This window comes from Brachyhypopomus gauderio, unplaced genomic scaffold (assembly GCF_052324685.1).
Source record: "Brachyhypopomus gauderio isolate BG-103 unplaced genomic scaffold, BGAUD_0.2 sc45, whole genome shotgun sequence".
NCBI lineage: Eukaryota > Metazoa > Chordata > Actinopteri > Gymnotiformes > Hypopomidae > Brachyhypopomus > Brachyhypopomus gauderio.
In genome coordinates this window covers 2,020,001-2,042,500 of record NW_027506871.1, presented here as the reverse complement: position 1 = coordinate 2,042,500, position 22,500 = coordinate 2,020,001, and the positions used below count along the sequence as shown (strand labels likewise).

At 44.4% G+C, this 22,500-nt stretch overlaps 3 protein-coding genes across 8 annotated transcripts in view; 2 read left to right on the top strand and 1 right to left on the bottom strand.

The window, feature by feature from the left end:
* Window positions 1–2,235, bottom strand: part of LOC143486809 (7SK snRNA methylphosphate capping enzyme-like) — a 6,304-nt gene extending 4,069 nt beyond the window's left edge. Inside the window, exons 1-2 of one of the 4 annotated variants that reach the window (XM_076986255.1) lie at window positions 2,169–2,235; window positions 1–1,419 (exon numbers count right to left, since the gene is read on the bottom strand). The exon at window positions 1–1,419 is cut by the window's left edge and continues 302 nt beyond it. In XM_076986255.1, coding sequence (XP_076842370.1) covers window positions 1–1,419; window positions 2,169–2,220 — 1,471 coding nt within the window. In that variant the 5' untranslated portion in view covers window positions 2,221–2,235. Of the gene's footprint in view, window positions 1,420–1,499 lie in introns of all 4 variants that reach the window. The other 3 variants (XM_076986258.1, XM_076986257.1, XM_076986256.1) reach the window with 3 other exon arrangements.
* Window positions 2,236–2,332: 97 nt separating this feature from the next.
* Window positions 2,333–17,462, top strand: LOC143486810 (uncharacterized). Of its 3 annotated transcripts, none has more exons than XM_076986261.1 (14): window positions 2,333–2,588; window positions 4,067–4,563; window positions 4,774–4,849; window positions 4,996–5,062; window positions 5,788–5,927; window positions 7,181–7,291; window positions 9,710–9,830; window positions 9,949–10,024; window positions 10,200–10,304; window positions 12,065–12,145; window positions 12,443–12,521; window positions 13,108–13,166; window positions 14,860–14,911; window positions 15,732–17,462. In XM_076986261.1, the coding sequence occupies exons 2-14, from the start codon at window positions 4,270–4,272 to the stop codon at window positions 16,127–16,129; spliced, it is 1,659 nt and encodes a 552-aa protein (XP_076842376.1). In that variant the 5' UTR covers window positions 2,333–2,588; window positions 4,067–4,269; the 3' UTR covers window positions 16,130–17,462. The 3 variants fall into 3 exon arrangements, with proteins under 3 accessions (XP_076842376.1, XP_076842375.1, XP_076842374.1); XM_076986260.1 differs by lacking the exon at window positions 2,333–2,588 and adding an exon at window positions 3,115–3,749 and having other exon boundaries at window positions 14,869–14,911; XM_076986259.1 differs by lacking the exon at window positions 2,333–2,588 and adding an exon at window positions 3,160–3,749 and having other exon boundaries at window positions 15,732–17,461.
* A 2,643-nt stretch (window positions 17,463–20,105) lies between these two features.
* Window positions 20,106–22,500, top strand: part of LOC143486808 (phosphatidylinositol 4,5-bisphosphate 3-kinase catalytic subunit alpha isoform-like) — a 25,504-nt gene continuing 23,109 nt past the window's right edge. The window contains exon 1 of the mRNA XM_076986253.1: window positions 20,106–20,466. The gene's annotated coding sequence lies outside the window, so the exon portion shown is untranslated. The remainder of the gene's footprint in view (window positions 20,467–22,500) is intronic.

The window sequence follows — 22,500 nt, the reverse complement described above, 5'->3', positions numbered from 1 at the left end:
GTCTCTGCAGCTCAGACAGGAAGTGGCGCAGATTCTGCCGTGCTGCGTGCACCAGCCTGCCGTCGATGTCCAGGCCCAGGATGTGGGCGGGGCTCCAGTTCTTGGCGATGGCGAGGGTCACGTGACCCGTGTTGCAGCCAACGTCTAGGACTTTTTTCCCTCTGAACCATTCGGGTTTAAAAAACGCCAGACGTGGGTCTGTGTCAAGTCCTGGTGTCTGGTAACCATAGTAATGGCTGTAGGTCCCATACTGGAACTTGCGATGTGGTTTGTGATATTGTGGTGTCCGAGTTCCTGTGCAGTGGCTTCCTGTGGCTCCGCCTACAATAGGTGTGTGGAAAGTCTGACTCCGCCTCCGGTCCAAGCTGGTCTGCTTGTTGCTAGGAGTCGGAGTAATCGACAGGCGATCTGAACGGCTAACGGTGCGTCGTCGTTTTCGGTGCTTGGATACGGAGTTTGCGACGTGACTACTTCCTGTGTGTGTCTGACTGTGGGCGGAGTTGGCGGAGGTGCTTGTGCGCGGGGGCAGAAGGGGCGGGACCACCTCGTCCCTGCAGTTGATGGATGTGTTGAGCTCATAGGGGCGTGGCGACTCCTCCACCGTCTGCAGACCCAGCAGCACGGCGCCCCCACTGGACACCTCCGATACTGCACCTGCTGGCACGTCTGCATGCAGCGCTGGAAACAACGGCTTCGTGCCTTCTTCTCTCGTGTCCTTTGACCTTTCTGGGTCAGCAGGGTCCGGCTGGCCGGAGACCCCAGCGTTCACCCCCGCATGGTGTCGGTTTCTATGACGCCGCCTGCTGCCGCTCTTTATGGGCGTGGCCAGCACGCCTTTGTGGGCGTGTCCACCCCTCCCACTGAGGTTGAGGGGGTCGGTGATGTCTCGAGGGATGAGTATCTCCACGGGTTCTCTGCTCTTGGTGGGCAGCGGTGAGGACTTGGGCGTCTCCGCGTTCAGCACCCGGCTCACCTCCTCGTCCAGCAGGCTGTTGAGGTTCAGCGGGTCGAAGATGTTCCCGCCCAGCAGGAAGTCGGTCGGCAGGACGGGCTCAGACTCCGAGGCGGCCCGGCGCCGACGTTTACCCTGGCCGCCGTGTTTGACGCCGGACGCCACGTTGCTGCTGTATCTCCGCTTACCCACTTTCAGAGGCTGCTGCCCCCCAGTGGCTGCGGCCGGCACGCCGTTCCTCTGACGCAAGGCCTTCCCAACCCCCTGGACGTCCTCCGGCCCCGCCCCCGCGGGGACATCCTCCAGCACCTCGTCCACAGTGAAAGGACACACACTGGGGAGGGGGCTGGGCAACTTACTGCACCCCACTGCATTCTGGGTTAAAATGGCCCCCACTCCATCTTCTGTTAGAACAGTGTCTGTTTCTATGGACATCTCAATCATGTTCCATAGGGCCTTGCAGTGCGCTGAGAAAGAGAAACGCAACATCAACACAACATTAACTTCATTATGTGAAAATTCATCAAAAGGACTTTCATTAACTTACAGTCTCATGTGCTGTGCTGAAGACTTAATTTAACAAACTTATCTGCTCACTAGTCACTACAGCGGTCGGTTTTACAGTGCTTTATCTACACTGATCATCACCAAACCCGTCAGACTGCACTGAAGTTTCTTAACATGAACTAGGACGTGCTCCACTCTGTCCAACTGCCAAGGCTACATCTAAAAGTTGTTTCAATAAACCCACCCTTTAAAAAAAACAGCTAATTAGTAATACCCTAAAGTATAGGACGCGAAATGTAGGCGCACCAGCAGGACAGACAGACCCCTCCCACACACACACACACACACAGTCGAGTTTCTCCGCCTTCTTGACTTTGCTGAGCTGTGACTTAAAGCTTCCCTCCCACGAGTAACTGCCTTCTCTGCAAAAAGAGGAAAAACACCCACAGATCTGCCCCAGTCAGGTTATTTACCGTGCCGGACTTGTATCCTGTGACCCCTTAACCCCAAAGAAAAATTGCACTAAGTACTTTTATAAACATCTAGATCGATGATGCCCTTGCAAAAAGTCGATTTTAAACACGAAATTCTAAAATCACGCTTAACTCGAAATGGCGTGTGCGTGGATGCAAAGAGGTTTCTCTACAAGTCTGCAAAAAAAATCAACGAGAAAAGCTTCAAGCTTCTGTATCTCACAGCCAGCGCATACCCTCACGCTTATATTCCTCCATAGCCTTTCGGAAAGACTGACTGACAGCCATGTTGACCAATAAAAACCGCGAATCCAAGCTGCCCTTCTTGTAGCAACCAATAAAATGGCTTAAAACGAAGGCATGCGCCAACAGGACCTGCCCTCTAGAGATATAGGTGGCCACTTTTCTGCCTGAAATGTTGCCGAGCTTCTCGTGTTTCATTTACACGATCGACACAGCCCACTGGATTGAAACAACATACAGGAAATACGGTTTCCGTGTAATTAAGAGTTACGATGATGCTAGCGATTAAGACCTTGAAGTTTAAATTGTACTGTTGCTCCCCAAAAGATCAGGAATCCGACGTGGGCACCAATATCCCGTGTAAACAACCTTTCTGTTCAACTCTCTCGGGTATCATAGCTGACAACAAGCTGGTAAATATCAGCACATCTGTCACAAACAATTACATGAAACTGACTTTATTAAAGTTATATGAGTATTATTGTGTTTATGTCGACAGCAAGGTTTTTTCAAGCACAACACACTCCCCCGCCCTAGCCACTACTCCCCATTTCGTGTCGCACGCAAAAGCTCATGGGAAATGTAGTTGCAACCTGAATCATTTCTCTTCCTTGGTAGTTTGCAAAATGTAATACAAAAACAATTGAAAACAGACTTTTGCTATATTTGGTTGAAAATAAAAACATTTCCCTACACCAATGCACTCGCCCATACACGTATAAGATACAGTAAGTTACGTTAATAAAATGTCTCCTATAGCCTACAGCTAAATCACACAGCAGTTTCTGCACTTAATCTTTATCAGATGTATATCAATACTGCGATAAACACGATATGCTGCTTGAACCCCTTCACTGTGTTTATCTTTGAGCTGAAACCCTTCACTGTATCTTTGAGCTGAAACCCTTCACGGTATTTAACTGAACTGAAACCCTTCACTGTAACTGAGCTGAAACCCTTCACTGTATATTTATCTTTGAGCTGAAACCCTTTACAGTATTTAACTGAACTGAAACCCTTCACTGTATTTAACTGAACTGAAACCATTCACTGTATTTAACTGAGCTGAAACCCTTCGCTGTGTTTAACTGAGCTGAAACCCTTCGTTGTGTTTAACTGAGCTGAAACCCTTCGCTGTGTTTAACTGAGCTGAAACCCCTCACTGTATTTATCTTTGATCTGAAACCCTTTACAGTATTTAACTGAACTGAAACCCTTCACTATGTTTAACTGAACTGAAACCCTTCACTGTGTTTATCTTTGAGCTGAAACCCTTCACTGTGTTTATCTTTGAGCTGAAACCCTTCACTGTATTTAAATGAGCTGAAACCCTTCGCTGTGTTTAACTGAGCTGAAACCCTTCGCTTCAACTTTGAGCTGGTGGCGGTAAAATGAACGCGCGCGCGACGCTAGCCCGTTAGCTTCTGTGGAGCGGGAAATGTTTAAGAGATCTTTGAAGGAAGTTTGAAGTAAAACTGAACAACGTCTATTTCAAATTCGTTCACAACAAACACATTTATTTACGTTACGCATTCAAATATAACTCACGGTTGAAAGAATGGACGCAAAGACCGGTGAGAAGTTTCAAGTTTAGATTGGAACTAGTCTGTAAACTATAAGATAATCTAGACAAAAAAATCGCTAGCTAGCTAATTTAGATGACTAGCTAAATATTTCCATAGGGTTAGCGTTAGCGCTAGCGCTGAAAAGATTTTGAATTCCATCTGTATTGATTTGTTCTCAGTGCTTAAGAAATATTGAACTAATTTACACATGTATCACGTATATATTTTGTAATACGTTATAATTTAGATGTACGTAGATAATATACATTCAATATGTACTAATTTATTACATATTTGGGCTGTGTGTATGTGCTTATGTTTCACAGTTCCAAAGGAAAAGCCTAAGTTTGCTCCCCCCATAGCGCGAGCAGGTAAGACAGGTGCGAACAAGGTAAAGGAGGATGACAAGAGAGAGGTGAGCAGAAAGAGAACTGGACGACCAGGTGCAACCGTGGACCAGGTGGGGGCCAAGCTGAGTAGTGTCCTAGCACCAGGAGTGAGGAATACAGGAGAGATTTCACTGGGAAACATGGGACTCGTGATACAGTGTCAGAAAGAAGAGGTGACCCGACCTTTGTGGAGGAAGAAAGGCATGCTGGCTGACGGGACAGATGCGGGACAGGAGACAAAGAAAAGAGGTAAAGAGCAAACATTGAACCCTCACGATGGAGCACCCACAGGAGGAAAGAGGGCAAAATCAGAGAAGACCAGGTGTGGCAACAGAGGGAAGATAGAGGGAGTGCAGATGGATGAACACAGGGCGAAAATGAAACAGAAAGGTCCGGATACAGAGAGAACCAGAGAGAGAGAGAAGAGAGGCAAGGTAAAACAACATTACGCATTATAACACACCCGCTATAACACACCACATTATAACACACACCGCATTATAACACACCAGCATTATAACACACCACTAAATTAAACCAGATCTTTCTACTAAAAATATATTTCTCTGTGTTGTAGTCAGAGTTGCCGTGTGTGTGTGTGTGTGTGTGTGTGTGTGTGTGTGTGTGTGTGTATGTGTGTTCAGGCCCAGCTGTTGACAGACGCGCAGTATGATGAGATATTTGAGAGTGTGTTGGAGTGTTCCACCCTAGATCTCATGAGTGAGTGAACAACATTCAGACACTTCTCTCTCTCCCTCATGTGCTTACTCCTCCTTTATATCTCAGGTTTTCACACTTCATTCATATGCTTCAACCTAGTGTGTGTGTGTGTGTGTGTGTGTGTGTGTGTGTGTGTGTGTGTTTAGAGGATGCCAAGACTATGCTAACCGAGGTGGAATTACTGCAAGCCAGTTTAGAACAGGACACATGCAGGTATAACTCCCACACACACACACACACACACACACACACACACACACACACACACACACACACACACACACACACACACTGTCTCATTCTTGGCCCTGTTGAGATCCACTACTGTAACACTCTCTTCCCTGCATGAGCCTGTGTAAGTGATGTGGGTGGTGTGGGTCAGTGTGGGTGGTGTGGGTCAGTGTAGGTGGTGTGGAAGGTGTGGGTCAGTGTGGGTGATGTGATGGTGTGGGGTAGGTGGTGTAGGTGTTGTGGGTCAGTGTGGGTGGTGTAGGTGTTGTGGGTCAGTGTGGGTGGTGTGTGTCAGTGTGGGTCAGCGTGGGTGGTGTAGGTGTTGTGGGTCAGTGTGGGTCAGCGTGGGTGGTGTAGGTGTTGTGGGTCAGTGTGGGTGGTGTAGGTGTCGTGGGTCAGTGTGGGTGGTGTAGGTGTTGTGGGTCAGTGTGGGTGGTGTAGGTGTTGTGGGTCAGTGTGGGTGGTGTAGGTGTTGTGGGTCAGTGTGGGTGGTGTAGGTGTTGTGGGTCAGTGTGGGTGGTGTAGGTGTTGTGGGTCAGTGTGGGTGGTGTAGGTGTTGTGGGTCAGTGTGGGTGGTGTAGGTGTTGTGGGTCAGTGTGGGTGGTGTAGGTGGTGTGGGTCAGTGTTGGTGGTGTAGGTCAGTGTGGGTCTGTCTGGCATACCTTCACCATTATCATGAGGATTTGTCACTGTGCTGAACGTTGCAGAGCGGGAGAGACGGAGGGGACGGAGGAGTGCGGCACGGTTCAGTTGCTCCGCAGCACATGGAAGAGAGAGAGTGAAAGAGAGAGAGAGAGGGGGAGGCAGGAAGAAACACTGCTCAGGGAGGAGAGGAATGACCAACAATGTGAGGGCCTTAACTACCGCTGTGACACACACTCGTCACACACACACACACACACGCACATTTATCACACACAAACTCGTCACACACACACCCGTCACACACACACTTATGTGTGACTGCCAGCGTCAGCCTGTGTGACTGCTTCTTTGCACAGACTTGCACGGTACTTACACACTCACCTCTGACCTGTGACCTTCCCACTGCCCTGACCTCATGACCTTTTTCACTGGCTGTGATTAGCAGGCCTCAAAATAGGATCACAGTGTGTGTGTGTGTGTGTGTGTGTGTGTGTAGATGTGTTGTGGGTACAGTGTAGCAGGGCTGATTGTTTGTGTGTGTGTGTGTAGATGTGTTGTGGGTACAGTGTAGCAGGGCTGATTGTTTGTGTGTGTGTGTGTGTGTGTGTGTGTGTGTGTGTAGATGTGTTGTGGGTACAGTGTAGCAGGGCTGATTGTTTGTGTGTGTGTGTGTGTGTGTAGATGTGTTGTGGGTACAGTGTAGCAGGGCTGATTGTTTGTGTGTGTGTGTGTGTGTGTGTGTGTGTGTGTGTGTGTGTGTGTGTGTGTGTGTAGATGTGTTGTGGGTACAGTGTAGCAGGGCTGATTGTGTGTGTGTGTGTGTGTGTGTGTGTGTGTGTGTGTGTGTGTGTGTGTGTGGATGTGTTGTGGGTACAGTGTAGCAGGGCTGATTGTGTGTGTGTGTGTGTGTGTGTGTGGATGTGTTGTGGGTACAGTGTAGCAGGGCTGATTGTGTGTGTGTGTGTGTGTGTGTGTGTGTGTGTGTGTGTGTGTGTGTGTGTGTGTGTGTGTGTGTGTGTGTGTGTGTAGATGTGTTGTGGGTACAGTGTAGCAGGGCTGATTGTTTATGTGTGTGTGTTTGTAGATGTGTTGTGGGTACAGTGTAGCAGGGCTGATTGTTTGTGTGTGTGTGTGTGTGTGTGTGTAGATGTGTTGTGGGTACAGTGTAGCAGGGCTGATTGTTTGTGTGTGTGTGTGTGTGTGTGTGTGTGTGTGTGTGTAGATGTGTTGTGGGTACAGTGTAGCAGGGCTGATTGTGTGTTTGTGTGTGTGTGTGTGTGTGTGTGTGTGTGTGTGTGTGTGTGTAGATGTGTTGTGGGTACAGTGTAGCAGGGCTGATTGTTTGTGTGTGTATGTGTGTGTGTTTGTAGATGTGTTGTGGGTACAGTGTAGCAGGGCTGATTGTTTGTGTGTGTGTGTGTGTGTGTGTGTGTGTGTGTGTGTGTGTGTGTGTAGATGTGTTGTGGGTACAGTGTAGCAGGGCTGATTGTGGTAAGTGGAGAAGACTGAATGAGGACGTCGATCCTTCAGTTCTGCCTGATGACTGGATCTGTGAGCAAAACTCAGGTACATACACACATTTACACATTACACGTACATACACACATTTACACATTACACGTACATACACACATTTACACATTACATGTACATACACACATTCACACATTACATGTACATACACACATTTACACATTACACGTACATACACACATTTACACATTACATGTGCATACACACATTTACACATTACATGTACATACACACATTTACATATTACACGTACATACACACATTTACACATTACACGTACATACACACATGTAAACATTACATGTGCATATACACATTACACGTACATACACACATTTACACATTACACGTACATACACACATTTACACATTACACGTACATACACACATGTAAACATTACATGTACATACACACATGTAAACATTACATGTGCATATACACATTACACGTACACACACACATTCACACATTACATGTGCATACACACATTTACACATTACATGTGCATACACACATTTATACATTACATGTACATACACACATTCACACATTACATGTGCATACACACATTTATACATTACATGTACATACACACATTCACACATTACATGTGCATACACACATTTACACATTAAATGTGCATACACACATTTACACATTACACGTACATACACAACTTACACAATACACGTACATACACACATTTACACATTACACGTACATACACACATTTACACATTACACGTACATACACACATGTAAACATTACATGTGCATATACACATTACACGTACATACACACATTCACACATTACATGTGCATACACACATTTACACATTACATGTGCATACACACATTTATACATTACATGTACATACACACATTCACACATTACATGTGCATACACACATTTATACATTACATGTACATACACACATTCACACATTACATGTGCATACACACATTTACACAATAAATGTGCATACACACATTTACACATTACACGTACATACACAACTTACACATTACACGTACATACACACATTTACACATTACATGTGCATACACACATTCACACATTACACATACATACACACATTCACACATTACACATACACACACATTTACACATTACACGTACATACACACATTTACACATTACATGTACATACACACATTTACACATTACACGTACATACACACATTTACACATTACATGTACATACACAAACATTTACACATTACACGTACATACACACATTTACACATTACACGTACATACACACATTCACACATTACATGTGCATACACACATTCACACATTACACGTACATACACACATTCACACACATGTGCATACACACATTCACACATTAGATGTATATACACACATTTACACATTACACGTACATACACACATTTACACATTACATGTTCATACACACATTTACACATTACACGTACATATACACATTACATGTACATACTCACATTTACACATTACATGTACATACTCACATTTACACATTACACGTACATACTCACATTTACACATTACATGTACATACACACATTTACACATTACACGTACATACACACATTTACACATTACACGTACATACACACATTTACACATTACATGGTCATACACACATTTACACATTACACGTACATTTACACATTACACGTACATACTCACATTTATACATTACATGTACATACACACATTCACACATTACATGTGCATACACACATTTATACATTACATGTACATACACACATTACATGTGCATACACACATTTACACAATAAATGTGCATACACACATTTACACATTACACGTACATACACAACTTACACATTACACGTACATACACACATTTACACATTACATGTGCATACACACATTCACACATCACACATACATACACACATTCACACATTACACATACACACACATTTACACATTACACGTACATACACACATTTACACATTACATGTACATACACACATTTACACATTACACGTACATACACACATTTACACATTACATGTACATACACAAACATTTACACATTACACGTACATACACACATTTACACATTACACGTACATACACACATTCACACACATGTGCATACACACATTTACACATTAGATGTATATACACACATTTACACATTACACGTACATACACACATTTACACATTACATGTTCATACACACATTTACACATTACACGTACATATACACATTACACGTACATACTCACATTTACACATTACATGTACATACTCACATTTACACATTACACGTACATACTCACATTTACACATTACATGTACATACACACATTTACACATTACATGTACATACACACATTTACACATTTACTTCACATGCATTTTTGCCCTCAGTAAAAGTCCATGTTGTTTGTGCGAGATACAGACCCTGTGTTCAGTAGTTGTTTAGCCCCAGAGGAGACCTTCAGTGGCGATGACGAGGAAAACACCTTTTACAACCTGGTTCCTGGATCACTAGTCTGGGCCCACCAGAGTGGATATCCCTGGTAAACACACACACAGTAGATGTGTTATCTAGTCTACACACAGACGGTAGAGAGGTGTGGAGAGGTCAGATTATACACTGATACATGAAGGTTGCAGTGATGGTGTTTCTGTGTACAGGTGGCCAGCAGTCGTAGAAAGAGACCCAGACTCAAACCACTACCTGCAGTTCCGCAAGAAAACTGACCTCACTCCAGTATGAATCGCACACACACACAAACACACACACACTCACACCGCTAATGCTGACATTACTAACTGTAAATTTGTGAATGTGACTTTGCTTGTGCATGCTTAGGAAGGTGTGTGTGTGTGTGTGTGTGTGTGTGTGTGTGTGTGTGTGTGTGTGTGTGTGTGTGTGTGTGTTGCAGTACAAGTGTCATGTGACGTATTTTGGGGATCCCGTGTGCCGCACCTGGGTCCCCTGCAGCAGAGTGAAGGGTTACGCTGATCTGTCAGAGGAAGATGTCTTCAGTGTACACACTTCACACTGAACAAACTTCACACTCAACACACTTCACACTGAACACACTTCACACTGAACACACTGCACACTCAACACACTTCACACTCAACACACTTCACACTCAACACACTCATTCTTCAGTGTACACACTTCACACCGAACACACTTCACACTGAACACACTTCACACTAAACACACTTCACACTAAACACACTTCACACTCAACACACTTCACACTCAACACACTTCACACTAAACACACTTCACACTCAACACACTTCACACTCAACACACTTCACACTCAACACACTCCACACTCAACACACTTCACACTCATTCTTCAGTGTATACACTTCACACTGAACACACTTCACACTGAACACACTGCACACTGAACACACTCATTCTTCAGTGTATACAGTTCACACTGAACACACTTCACACTGAACACACACTGATTCTTCAGTGTATACACTTCACACTGAACACATACTCATTCTTCAGTGTATACACTTCACACTGAACACACTTCACACTGAACTAGGGGTGACCTGCAATAGTCGCTGATTCGACTATAGTCGACTATACCCCCTAGTCGACTATGAACGTCATAGTCGAATGTACCATTCTAACTGCATGGGGATGCCCAAGGATGCAGCTAAGCATTAGTTGTTACATGAAATGTCTTTGTTTTCGTTATATATAGCCTTTTGTCAAATAAAATTATCCTAATTTCTGTTAATAAATATTTTTAAATGATGTTTGCGCATTAACAATAGGCATCTTCCTTACTACACATTCATAAATCACACCCTGCAGTTGCACAATCCAAACGAGCGGAGCTGAACACGCTACAGAATACGCAGCATCTGCTGAGATTATAATGGCTACTAAAAAACTTCAAAAGTATTTTGAAAAAGATAAAGATGAATCAAACAAAGTAAAGTGCAAGTTATGTCATCAACGTCTTTCATTTCGCACGACAACTAAGATGGCATACCATTTAAAACGCGTAAGGCGAAAAAAACAGTTCAGCCGTTTGTCGTTTCGGTCATCGTTGCGTCTCGTCGCGGTTTGTCTCGAAATAAGTAAATAAATAAAAGCTGAATAAAGCCAACCTACCGTGTTTATTCATTTATCTGAATGTTTTAGGTTTTTACTTTGAAGAGGAAAAAAGTCCTGAATGAGAACGGGATCCCGTTTAATGTGCTCTAAATAAAAAAAATAAACCTGATTCGATTATTAGTCGACTAAAGGGAAAAGCTGACGAATCAGATTCGACTATGAAATTCCTTAGTTGAATACACCCCTACACTGAACAAACTTCACACTGAACACACACTCATTCTTCAGTGTATACACTTCACACTGAACACACACTCATTCTTCAGTGTATACACTTCACACTGAACACACACTCATTCTTCAGTGTATACACTTCACACTGAAAACACACTCATTCTTCAGTGTATACACTTCACACTGAACACACACTCATTCATCAGTGTATATACTTCACACTGAAAACACACTCATTCTTCAGTGTATACACTGAACACACACTCATTCTTCAGTGTATACACTGAACACACACTCATTCTTCAGTGTATACACTGAACACACACTCATTCTTCAGTGTATACACTGAACACACACTCATTCTTCAGTGTATACACTGAATACACACTCATTCTTTAGCTTTGGCATTTGTGATGTTATCAGAGCACAGTGATTTTATTTTGTGTGTGTGTGTGTGTGTGTGTGTGTTAGACGGTGAAGAACGAGAAGTTGAAGAAGAGATTCAAAGACGCTGTCCGCATGTCTAAGCAAGCCCTCAAACTGCCCCTGAAGGTGCATACTACAACCACACCAAACATACTACAAATACACACAATGCACACACACACACAAAATGTACTTAACGTATAAAATACACAACCCTCCTATTATATTTAGTGCAATTAAACATGCTCTTCACAATTCCCCAGTGATCTAATTAGACATGTGTTCCTCAGACCAACCACTAGAGGGAGTCAGTGCCCTTTGCCTTGAGGAAAGGATGTTAAATGTCCCCCTCACTTTCTCTCTCTCTCTCTCTCTCTCTCTCTCTCTCTCTCTCTCTCTCTCTCTCTCTCTTCCCTTTGTCAGAGACGGTTAGTCAAGTTTGGTTTCTGGATTCGGTATGTGTCAGAAAGAGAGAGTTCAGAAGAGGACAGTGACATTGCAGGTTCACACATATTTGAATCACACTTAAATGCACTTTCATGCACAATCAAACAAACAAAATTTACTACATACATACATGCATATACACAAGCACTATTTACATGTGGATGTGTGTATGTGTGTGTGTGTCTCGGTGTGTGTGTGTATCTGTGAGTGTGTGGTTATGTGTGTGTGTGGATGTGTGTGTGTGTGGTTGTGTCTCTCGTGTGTGTGTGTGTGTGTGTGTGTGTGGATGTGTGTATGTGTGTGTTTGTGTGTGTGTATCTGTGTGTGGGTGTGTGTATGAGTGTGTGTGTGTATCTATCTGTGTGTGGATGTCTTGGTCCTCCCGAGGTTTCTTCCTATTCCCCACCATCATAGGGAGTTTTTCCTTGCCACTGTCGCCTCTGGCTTGCTCATTAGGGATTTGGATCCATAGTATTGTTAACCTTGTAAATCCTGTAAAGCTGCTTTGTGACAACATGTGTTGTGAAAAGCGCTATACAAATAAATTTGATTTGATTTGGATGTGTGTGTGTGTGTGTGTGTGTGTGTGTGTGTGTGTGTGTGTGTGTGTGGATGAGGATGTTTTTGTTTTGCTTCCTCAGAGGTTTTGAGTCTGTTCAGTGGAAAGAGAGGGAAGAGCAGAGAACATTATAGTGATAAGGTCAGATACACACTGTTACACACACTGTCAAACTCACTATCAAACTCACTATCAAACTCACTGTTACACACACTGTTACACACACCGTCAAACTCACTATCAAACTCACTGTTACACACACTGTCGAACTCACTGTTATACACACTGTTACACACACTGTTACACTCACTGTTACACACACTGTCAAACTCACTGTTACACACACTGTCAAACTCACTGTTACACACACTGTCAGACTCACTGTTACACACACTGTCAAACTCACTGTTACACACACTGTCAAGCTCACTGTCAAACTCACTATCAAACTCACTGTTACACACACTGTCAAACTCACCGTTACACACACTGTCAAACTCACTGTTACACACACGGTTACACACACTGTCAAACTCACTGTTACACACAGGGTTACACACACTGTCAAACTCACTGTTACACACACTGTCAAGCTCACTGTTACACTCACTGTTACACACACTGTCAAACTCACTGTTACACATACTGTTACACTCACTGTTACACACAGTTACATACACTGTTACACTGTCAAACGCACTGTTACACACACTGTTACACTCACTGTCACACTGTTATACTCACTGTTACACACACTGTCGAACTCACTGTTACACACACTGTCAAACACTGTTACACACAGGACTACACACACTGTAAAACTCACTGTTACACACTGTTACACTCACTGTTACACACACTGTTACACACTGTCAAGCTCACTGTTACACCCACTGTCAAACTCACTGTTACACATACTGTTACACTCACTGTTACACACACTGTCAAACTCACTGTTACATACACTGTTACACACACTGTCAAACTCACTGTTACACACACTGTTACACACACTGTCAAACTCACTGTTACATACACTGTTACACACACTGTCAAACTCACTGTTACACACACTGTTAAACTCACTGTTACACCCACTGTCAAACTCACTGTTACACATACTGTTACACATACTGTTACACTCACTGTTACACACACTGTCAAACTCACTGTTACACAAACTGTTACACTCACTGTTACACACACTGTTACACACACTGTTACACACACTGTCAAACTCACTGTTACACACACTGTCAAACTCACTGTTACACAAACTGTTACACTCACTGTTACATACTGTTAAACTCAGTTACACACACTGTCAAACTCAGTTACACACACTGTTAAACTCACTGTTACACCCACTGTCAAACTCACTGTTACACATACTGTTACACTCTGTTACACACACTGTCAAACTCACTGTTACACACACTGTCAAACTCACTGTTACACACACTGTTACACACACTGTCAAACTCACTGTTACATACACTGTTACACATACTGTCAAACTCACTGTTACACAAACTGTTACACTCACTTTTACATACTGTTAAACTGTTACACACACTGTTAAACTCACTGTTACACACACTGTTAAACTCACTGTTACACACAGTTACACACACTGTTAAACTCACTGTTACACACACTGTTACACATACTGTTAGACACATCCCCTCTGAACGCAGTATAAGGCATTTGAACAAAACTGCTGCACCTAAACAAAAACTGTCTGTGTGCGTGTGTGTGTGTGTGTGTGTGTGTGTGTGTGTGTGTGTGTGTGTGTGTGTGTGTGTGTGTGTGTGTGTGTGTGTGTGTGTGTCAGCATGTAAAGGTTCTAAAGCAGGAGAGATGGCTGAAGAGAGGAGAAGGGAAATGTGAGTAGTAGTAAAATATTTTCTGTTGTGCCTCAGTGGAACTACACAAACACTCAAATACATCCTCTCAAACACACACTCAAATACATCCTCTCAAACACACACACACTTAAATACATCCTCTCAAACACACACTCAAATACATCCTCACAAACACACAAACACTCAAATACATCCTCTCAAACACACACTCAAATACATCCTCACAAACACACACTCAAATACATCCTCTCAAACACACATTCAAATACATCCTCTCAAACACATACAAACACACACTCAAATACATCCTCTCAAACACACACTCAAATACATCCTCACAAACACACACTCAAATACATCCTCTCAAACACACATTCAAATACATCCTCTCAAACACATACAAACACACACTCAAATACATCCTCTCAAACACACTCAAATACATCCTCTTAGTGAAGGGTGTGTTAGGTATGAGAGGTGAGGTGGTGTGAGGTAATGAGAGGTGTGGGAGGTAGAGTTAGTGAGAGGTATGAGAGGTGAGGTAGTGTGAAGTAAGGGGCGGTGTGTGAGGTATGAGAGGTGAGGTAAGGGGAGGTGTGTGAGGAATGAGAGGTGAGGTAATGCGAGGTAAAGGGAGGTGTGAGGTAAGGGGAGGTGTGTGAGGTAGAGTTAGTGAGGGGTGTGAGGTATGAGAAGTGAGGTAAAGGGAGGTGTGTGAGGTAGTGGAGGAGAGCAGGAGAGGCTGACACACATGTACCATGTGATGTGTATGATAGGACAGTGAAGCTTCATGTGTATGTGAATGACATGACGTCTGCCCTGATAATCTCACACACAGCGGAGACACACCCTCAGGACCAGACCGTGCCCCAGAGCGCCATGGAGACGACCCCAATGACCCCAGAGCTAGGACCACACTCTGAAGAGATAGAGAAGAACAGAGCAGCAGGAGGGGGCAGAAGAGGAGAGAGAGAAGGCAGAAGAGAGGGAGAGGGTAGAGTGGAGAGAGACGTGGAGCAGGGTGAGCGGAGAGAGAGTTGGGAGGATGACTTTAATGATGAAGACGAGGCATCTCCTAAGTATGAAGATGAAGATGAGGTTGAAGGTGGTTTCCTGGGTACAGATATGGAGATCTTGGCCTGCAGAGACAAAATGATAAAGCCTCTGTCCTCCAGTGAGGAAGAGGAGGAGGAGGAAGGGAGTGATTTCTCCCTCATGCTGCTCGAAGAAGAATAATAACCACAAAGAAGAAATACACACACACATGCACATATGCGCGCACACACACGAGCACATATGCGCACACACACACACGAGCACATATGCGCACACACACACACACAGGTACATTTTCAGATGCACACAGGATAGACACAGGCTGGTCTGGTCCATGTTATTCACACAGTTGTTGGCTTGAACTCAGATGTGTACACACACGTTAGCATGTTGAGTTTGTCTGTTTTTATTCTCCTTTTAAAACACTTCAGGACACACAGATGATCATTCAACAACACCCCTGTACCACCCCAACACCATACAACACCACCCCTGTACCACCCCAACACCATACAACACCACCCCTGTACCACCCCAACACCATACACCACCACCCCTGTACCACCCCAACACCATACAACACCACCCCTGTACCACCCCAACACCATACACCACCACCCCTGTACCACCCCAACACCATACACCACCACCCCTGTACCACCCCAACACCATACACCACCACCCCTGTACCACCCAACACCATACAACACCACCCCTGTACCACCCCAACACCATCCAACACCACCCCTGTACCACCCCAACACCATACACCACCACCCCTGTACCACCCCAACACCATACAACACCACCCCTGTACCACCCCAACACCATACACCACCACCCCTGTACCACCCCAACACCATACACCACCACCCCTGTACCACCCCAACACCATACAACACCACCCCTGTACCACCCAACACCATACACCACCACCCCTGTACCACCCCAACACCATACACCACCACCCCTGTACCACCCCAACACCATACAACACCACCCCTGTACCACCCCAACACCATACAACACCACCCCTGTACCACCCCAACACCATACACCACCACCCCTGTACCACCCCAACACCATACAACACCACCCCTGTACCACCCCAACACCATACACCACCACCCCTGTACCACCCCAACACCATACACCACCACCCCTGTACCACCCCAACACCATACAACACCACCCCTGTACCACCCCAACACCATACAACAGCACCACCCAGCTGTATGAGTAACTATAAGTTCCCACTGCATCTGTCTGGCCTGATGGGTTTAGGTTCTGTTGCTACAGCAACAGCTTCTGTTTCCAACGTTCGTTCAGTATCTGCAGTGTTGTTCTTCACTGCTGCTCAGCTCAGCTTTACAACTTTAATGGTTAATTTAAACACTGTTAGCAGCATAACTTTTATTATACAAGTTTAGACAGTGGATGTATTTGCTGTGTGATTTTATGTAAATGTTAGTGTGTTGATATTTAAATAAAGTTTGTTAAAATTGAAAGCAGGAGGAGCATGTGTAGCGCTGTTCTCTCATTGGCCCACTGTGCCCCGCCCACCGCCTTGTCAAAGATCAGACAGGAAGAGGGGTTAGGGTTAGCTCCGCAAGCACTGTGTGTGTGTGCATGAGGTGTGTAAGGGGTTAATTTTCAGAGTTTTAGAGCTTGTTGGTTCTTTGTTTTTTTCCAATATATCAGTGAGTTTTTCCTGTTTTGCCAGAATGAAAGGATGTGTGGGATTTGAGGGGGTGGTAGTTGTGTAGGTGGTGGCAGTAGTGTTGTAGTGGTGTTGTAGTTGTAGTGGTGTTGCAGTGCTGTTGTGGTAGTTGTGGTTGTAGTGGTGGTAATGGTGTTGTGGTTGTTGTGTGGTGGTAGTTGTGTTGTAATGGTGATGTGGTGGTCATAGTGGTGATGTAGTAGTGGTGTTGTGGTGGTAATGGTGATGTGGTAGTGGTGTGGTGGTTGTGATGTAGTGGTTGTGGTGTAGTGGTGTTGTGTTAATGGTGTTGTGGTAGTGGTGTTGTGGTGGTAATGGTGATGTGGTAGTTGTGGTGGTAATGGTGTTGTGGTGGTAGTGGTGTTGTGGTAGTGGTGATGTAGTAGTAGTGTTGTGGTAGTGGTGATGTGGTTGTGGTAGTGGTGTTGTGGTGGTAATGGTGTTGTGGTAGTGGTGTTGTAGTGGTGGTAGTGGTGTTAATGGTGTTGTGGTAGTGGTGTTGTGGTGGTAATGGTGATGTGGTAGTTGTGGTGATGTGGTGGTAATGGTGTTTTGGTGGTAGTGGTGATGTAGTTGTGGTGTAGTGGTGGTAGTAGTGATGTGGTAGTGGTGTTGTGGTGGTAGTGGTGATGTGGTGGTTGTGGTGTTGTAGTGGTGATGTGGTAATGGTGTTATGGTGGTGTTGATGTGGTGGTAGTGGTGATGTGGGGGTAGTAGTGATGTGGTAGTGGTGGTAGTGGTGATGTGGTAATGGTGTTGTAGTGGTGGTAGTGGTGATGTTGTGTTGTAGTGGTGATGTGGTAGTGGTGTTATGGTGGTGTTGATGTGGTAGTAGTGATGTGGTAGTGGTGATGTGGTGGTAGTAGTGATGTGGTAGTGGTGTTGTAGTGTTGATGTGGTGGTAGTGGTGATGTAGTGTTGATGTGGTGGTAGTAGTGATGTGGTAGTGGTAGTGGTGATGTAGTGTTGATGTGGTGGTAGTGGTGATGTAGTGTTGATGTGGTGGTAGTAGTGATGTAGTGGTAGTGGTGATGTAGTGTTGATGTGGTGGTAGTAGTGATGTGGTAGTGGTGATGTAGTGTTGATGTGGTGGTAGTAGTGATGTAGTGGTAGTGGTGATGTAGTGTTGATGTGGTGGTAGTAGTGATGTGGTAGTGGTAATGTAGTGTTGATGTGGTGGTAGTGGTGATGTGGTAGTGGTGTTATGGTGGTGTTGATGTGGTGGTAGTGGTGATGTGGTAGTGGTGTTGATGTGGTGGTAGTGGTGATGTGGTAGTGGTGTTATGGTGGTGTTGATGTGGTGGTAGTGGTCATGTGGTAGTGGTGTTGATGTGGTGGTAGTGGTGATGTGGTAGTGGTGTTAATCTTTACCAGTGTTCTAGTTTTTCATTAGTTGTTAAACCTGCTCTCCTCTTAATCTTCCTCTGTCTCCTTACACAGATATGGACATGGAAACAACAGGAAATAGTAGAACAATGGGTTTGTCTAGCACTGTCACTGGTGTTCACTACACACACCACCTCCACTTTACCTTTAGACCTTTATCACAGACTCAGAGTCAGGCACCGCTGGACATCCTAGATTAGACAAAAGGGGGTTACATCACATGTTTGACTGTAACTACAGTTTTTAAAGTAACTACTGACTACCATTCTGCCATTGATCAACTGTCTCTACATCTTGTAGCTAACACCAACACTGGTAGCTTAAAAAACTTTTAACTTCTCAGACAAAAAAATAAATATTCTCTGTGTATCATTTAAAAATGTGGTAAGAGATTTACACTGCAGCCTGACCCACAGAATACTGACTGTGCTTTATGAGATGTTTGTCCTGGGAAGTGTGTGAGCCTTACCTACGACTCATCTGAGGGAGAAGTGTGTGAGCCTTACCTATGTCTCATCTGAGGGAGAAGTGTGTGAGCCTTACCTACGACTCATCTGAGGGAGAAGTGTGTGAGCCTTACCTTTGACTCATCTGAGGGAGAAGTGTGTGAGCCTTACCTACGACTCATCTGAGGGAGAAGTGTGTGAGCCTTACCTTTGACTCATCTGAGGGAGAAGTGTGTGAGCCTTACCTACGTCTCATCTGAGGGAGAAGTGTGTGAGCCTTACCTACGTCTCATCTGAGGGAGAAGTGTGTGAGCCTTACCTATGACTCATCTGAGGGAGAAGTGTGTGAGCCTTACCTACGACTCATCTGAGGGAGAAGTGTGTGAGCCTTACCTACGTCTCATCTGAGGGAGAAGTGTGTGTTGATTATATGTGTATGTTTCCCAGTGTGTGTGTGTTGGTGAGTGTGTCTGTGTTTGACTGTGTGTGTTTGTTAGTATGTGAGTGTGTCTGTGTGTTTGACTGTATGTGTTTGTCAATGTGTGTGTGTGTGTGTGGGGGGGGGGACTCGGGAAAAGACACGAGAAGAGGAAATGGCCCAGAGTGACTATTGTTTCAGCGTCCGACACGCAGGAGGGGGGGTGCACACAGGCGAGGGGTGTGCACACGGAGGAGGAGTGTGAACTGGAGGGGTGTGCACACAGTGTCCAGAACAAACAGAAAGGGATGGTGGGGTCACTTCACAGCAGAGCTACTTGGCCAAGGTTATTCAGCTAGGAAGGAGTGCTTATACTGCAGAGACCCAGAGTGCAATGCCAGCCCACGAGGACGGCGTGTTCATGCAGCCTGGAAAGGAGAGGACAAGTTAGAGAAGTGGTTCACATGTAAGGGGAACTCTCATTACTCCTTCAGTGTGTTCCTCAAGGCCTGCAGGACTGGCTAAAGCAGAGAGAGACACCCAGCAGGTAACAGACATGGCAATAGCTTCGTTCTCACCCTAACATTATATCACACACTGACTTCATTTGGTGTTGTATCTGACGGATTTGGGAAGGTATGCTAACACATTGACCTAGGGCACCTAGGTTCTGAAGGTATGCTAACACATTGACCTAGGGCACCTAGGTTCTGAAGGTATGCTAACACATTGACCTAGGGCACCTAGGTTCTGAAGGTATGCTAACACATTGACCTAGGGCACCTAGGTTCTGAAGGTACAGTATGCTAACACATTGACCTAGGGCACCTAGTTTCTGAAGGTATACTAACACATTGACCTAGGGCACCTAGTTTCCGAAGGTATGCTAACACATTGACCTAGGGCACCTAGGTTCTGAAGGTATGCTAACACATTGACCTAGGGCACCTAGGTTCTGATGGTTACGAGAGTCCTCGAGGACGTACTCACACGCTCACTCTTGGATTAGGGTGTATAGGTATTGCAAAGCACAAACAAAAACATACACATACATAAATTCAGACAGTGTGGTAAGCTAATTGCTTCTAAAACAAATGAGGAAACTCACTTAGCTAAAAAGGAATTCAGTGATATATAAAAGGACATTCAGACTGTAGAAAGAGTCAAGAACAAATGTAGATGGTTGAAGCATGAAGAACAGAAGTGTTGATGATAGATGGTGTTCCTTTGCTTTATTCCTCCCGTCTAATGTGTTTTAGAGTGGCCTGCTTTGTGTTTGCCCAAGTCTCCCTTTTCTGATCTTGCTTTGTCTGTGTTGTGCTTGAAAATCTCAATCCGTATGTGCTAGTGAACACTGCCAGTGAACAGTGCTAGTGAACACTGCCAGTGAACAGTGCTAGTAAACACTGCTAGTGAATGTGCCATATATTTGTCAATTGTGATTTTTTACACTGCAATCGAAATTTGTCCTCTGCTTTTAACCCATCTGTGCAGTTAACACACACACACACACACACACTAGTGATTACTAGGGGGCTGTGGATCACACGTGCCCAGAGCGGTGGGCAGCCCTAGCCCGGCGCCCGGGGAGCAGTTGGGGTTAGGTGCCTTGCTCAAGGGCACCTCAGTCATGGCCTCAGGTCTGGGAATCAAACCCACGACCCTCCGATCACAAGACCAGTTCCCTACCACCAGGCCATGACTGCCCGTAACACTGCTGGTGAATACTGTTAGTGAACACTGCTGGTGAATACTGTTAGTGAACACTGCTGGTGAACACTGTTAGTGAACACTGCTGGTGAATACTGTTAGTGAACACTGCTGGTGAACACTTTTAGTGAACACTGCTGGTGAATACTGTTAGTGAACACTGCTGGTGAATACTGTTGGTGAACACTGCTGGTGAATACTGTTAGTGAACACTGCTGGTGAATACTGTTAGTGAACACTACTGGTGAACACTGCCACATCCGTCCACATAATTGGTGTGGACAGGTTCATCTGTAAAAGCCTGTAGACATGGGAACCACTTTGCTCAGGTTACACATTAATTAACTGGCCTAAGTGAAGATTAAAATGATAATATATGATCATAATTAAGATTGTAATCAACCCCATAAACACTGGACATGGCTGAAAATACATAAAAGTACTAAGAAGTCAATAACATACCAGATGGAAAAGTGTGACTGTATACCAGGGGTACTCAACTAAATTTGTCGGATCCGGATCCGGACCGCGGTCCGCCAGTTGAGTACCCCTGCTGTATACTATAGGCTACAGAAACAGAATCCTCTAGTTAATGAATACAACAAAAGTATAGCCATATTATTGGTGATTAAATAATAAAAACATAGCCATAATTACTGGTGAATAAATAATAAAAGCATAGTCTTAATTACTGATGATTAAATAATAAAAGCATAGTCTTAATTACTGGTGGTTAAATAATAAAAGCATAGTCTTAATTACTGGTAATTAAATAATAAAAACATAGTCTTAATTACTGGTGATTAAATAATAAAAGCATAGTCTTAATTACTGGTGAATAAATTAAAGGGCCCTCTTATCACTGTCATTT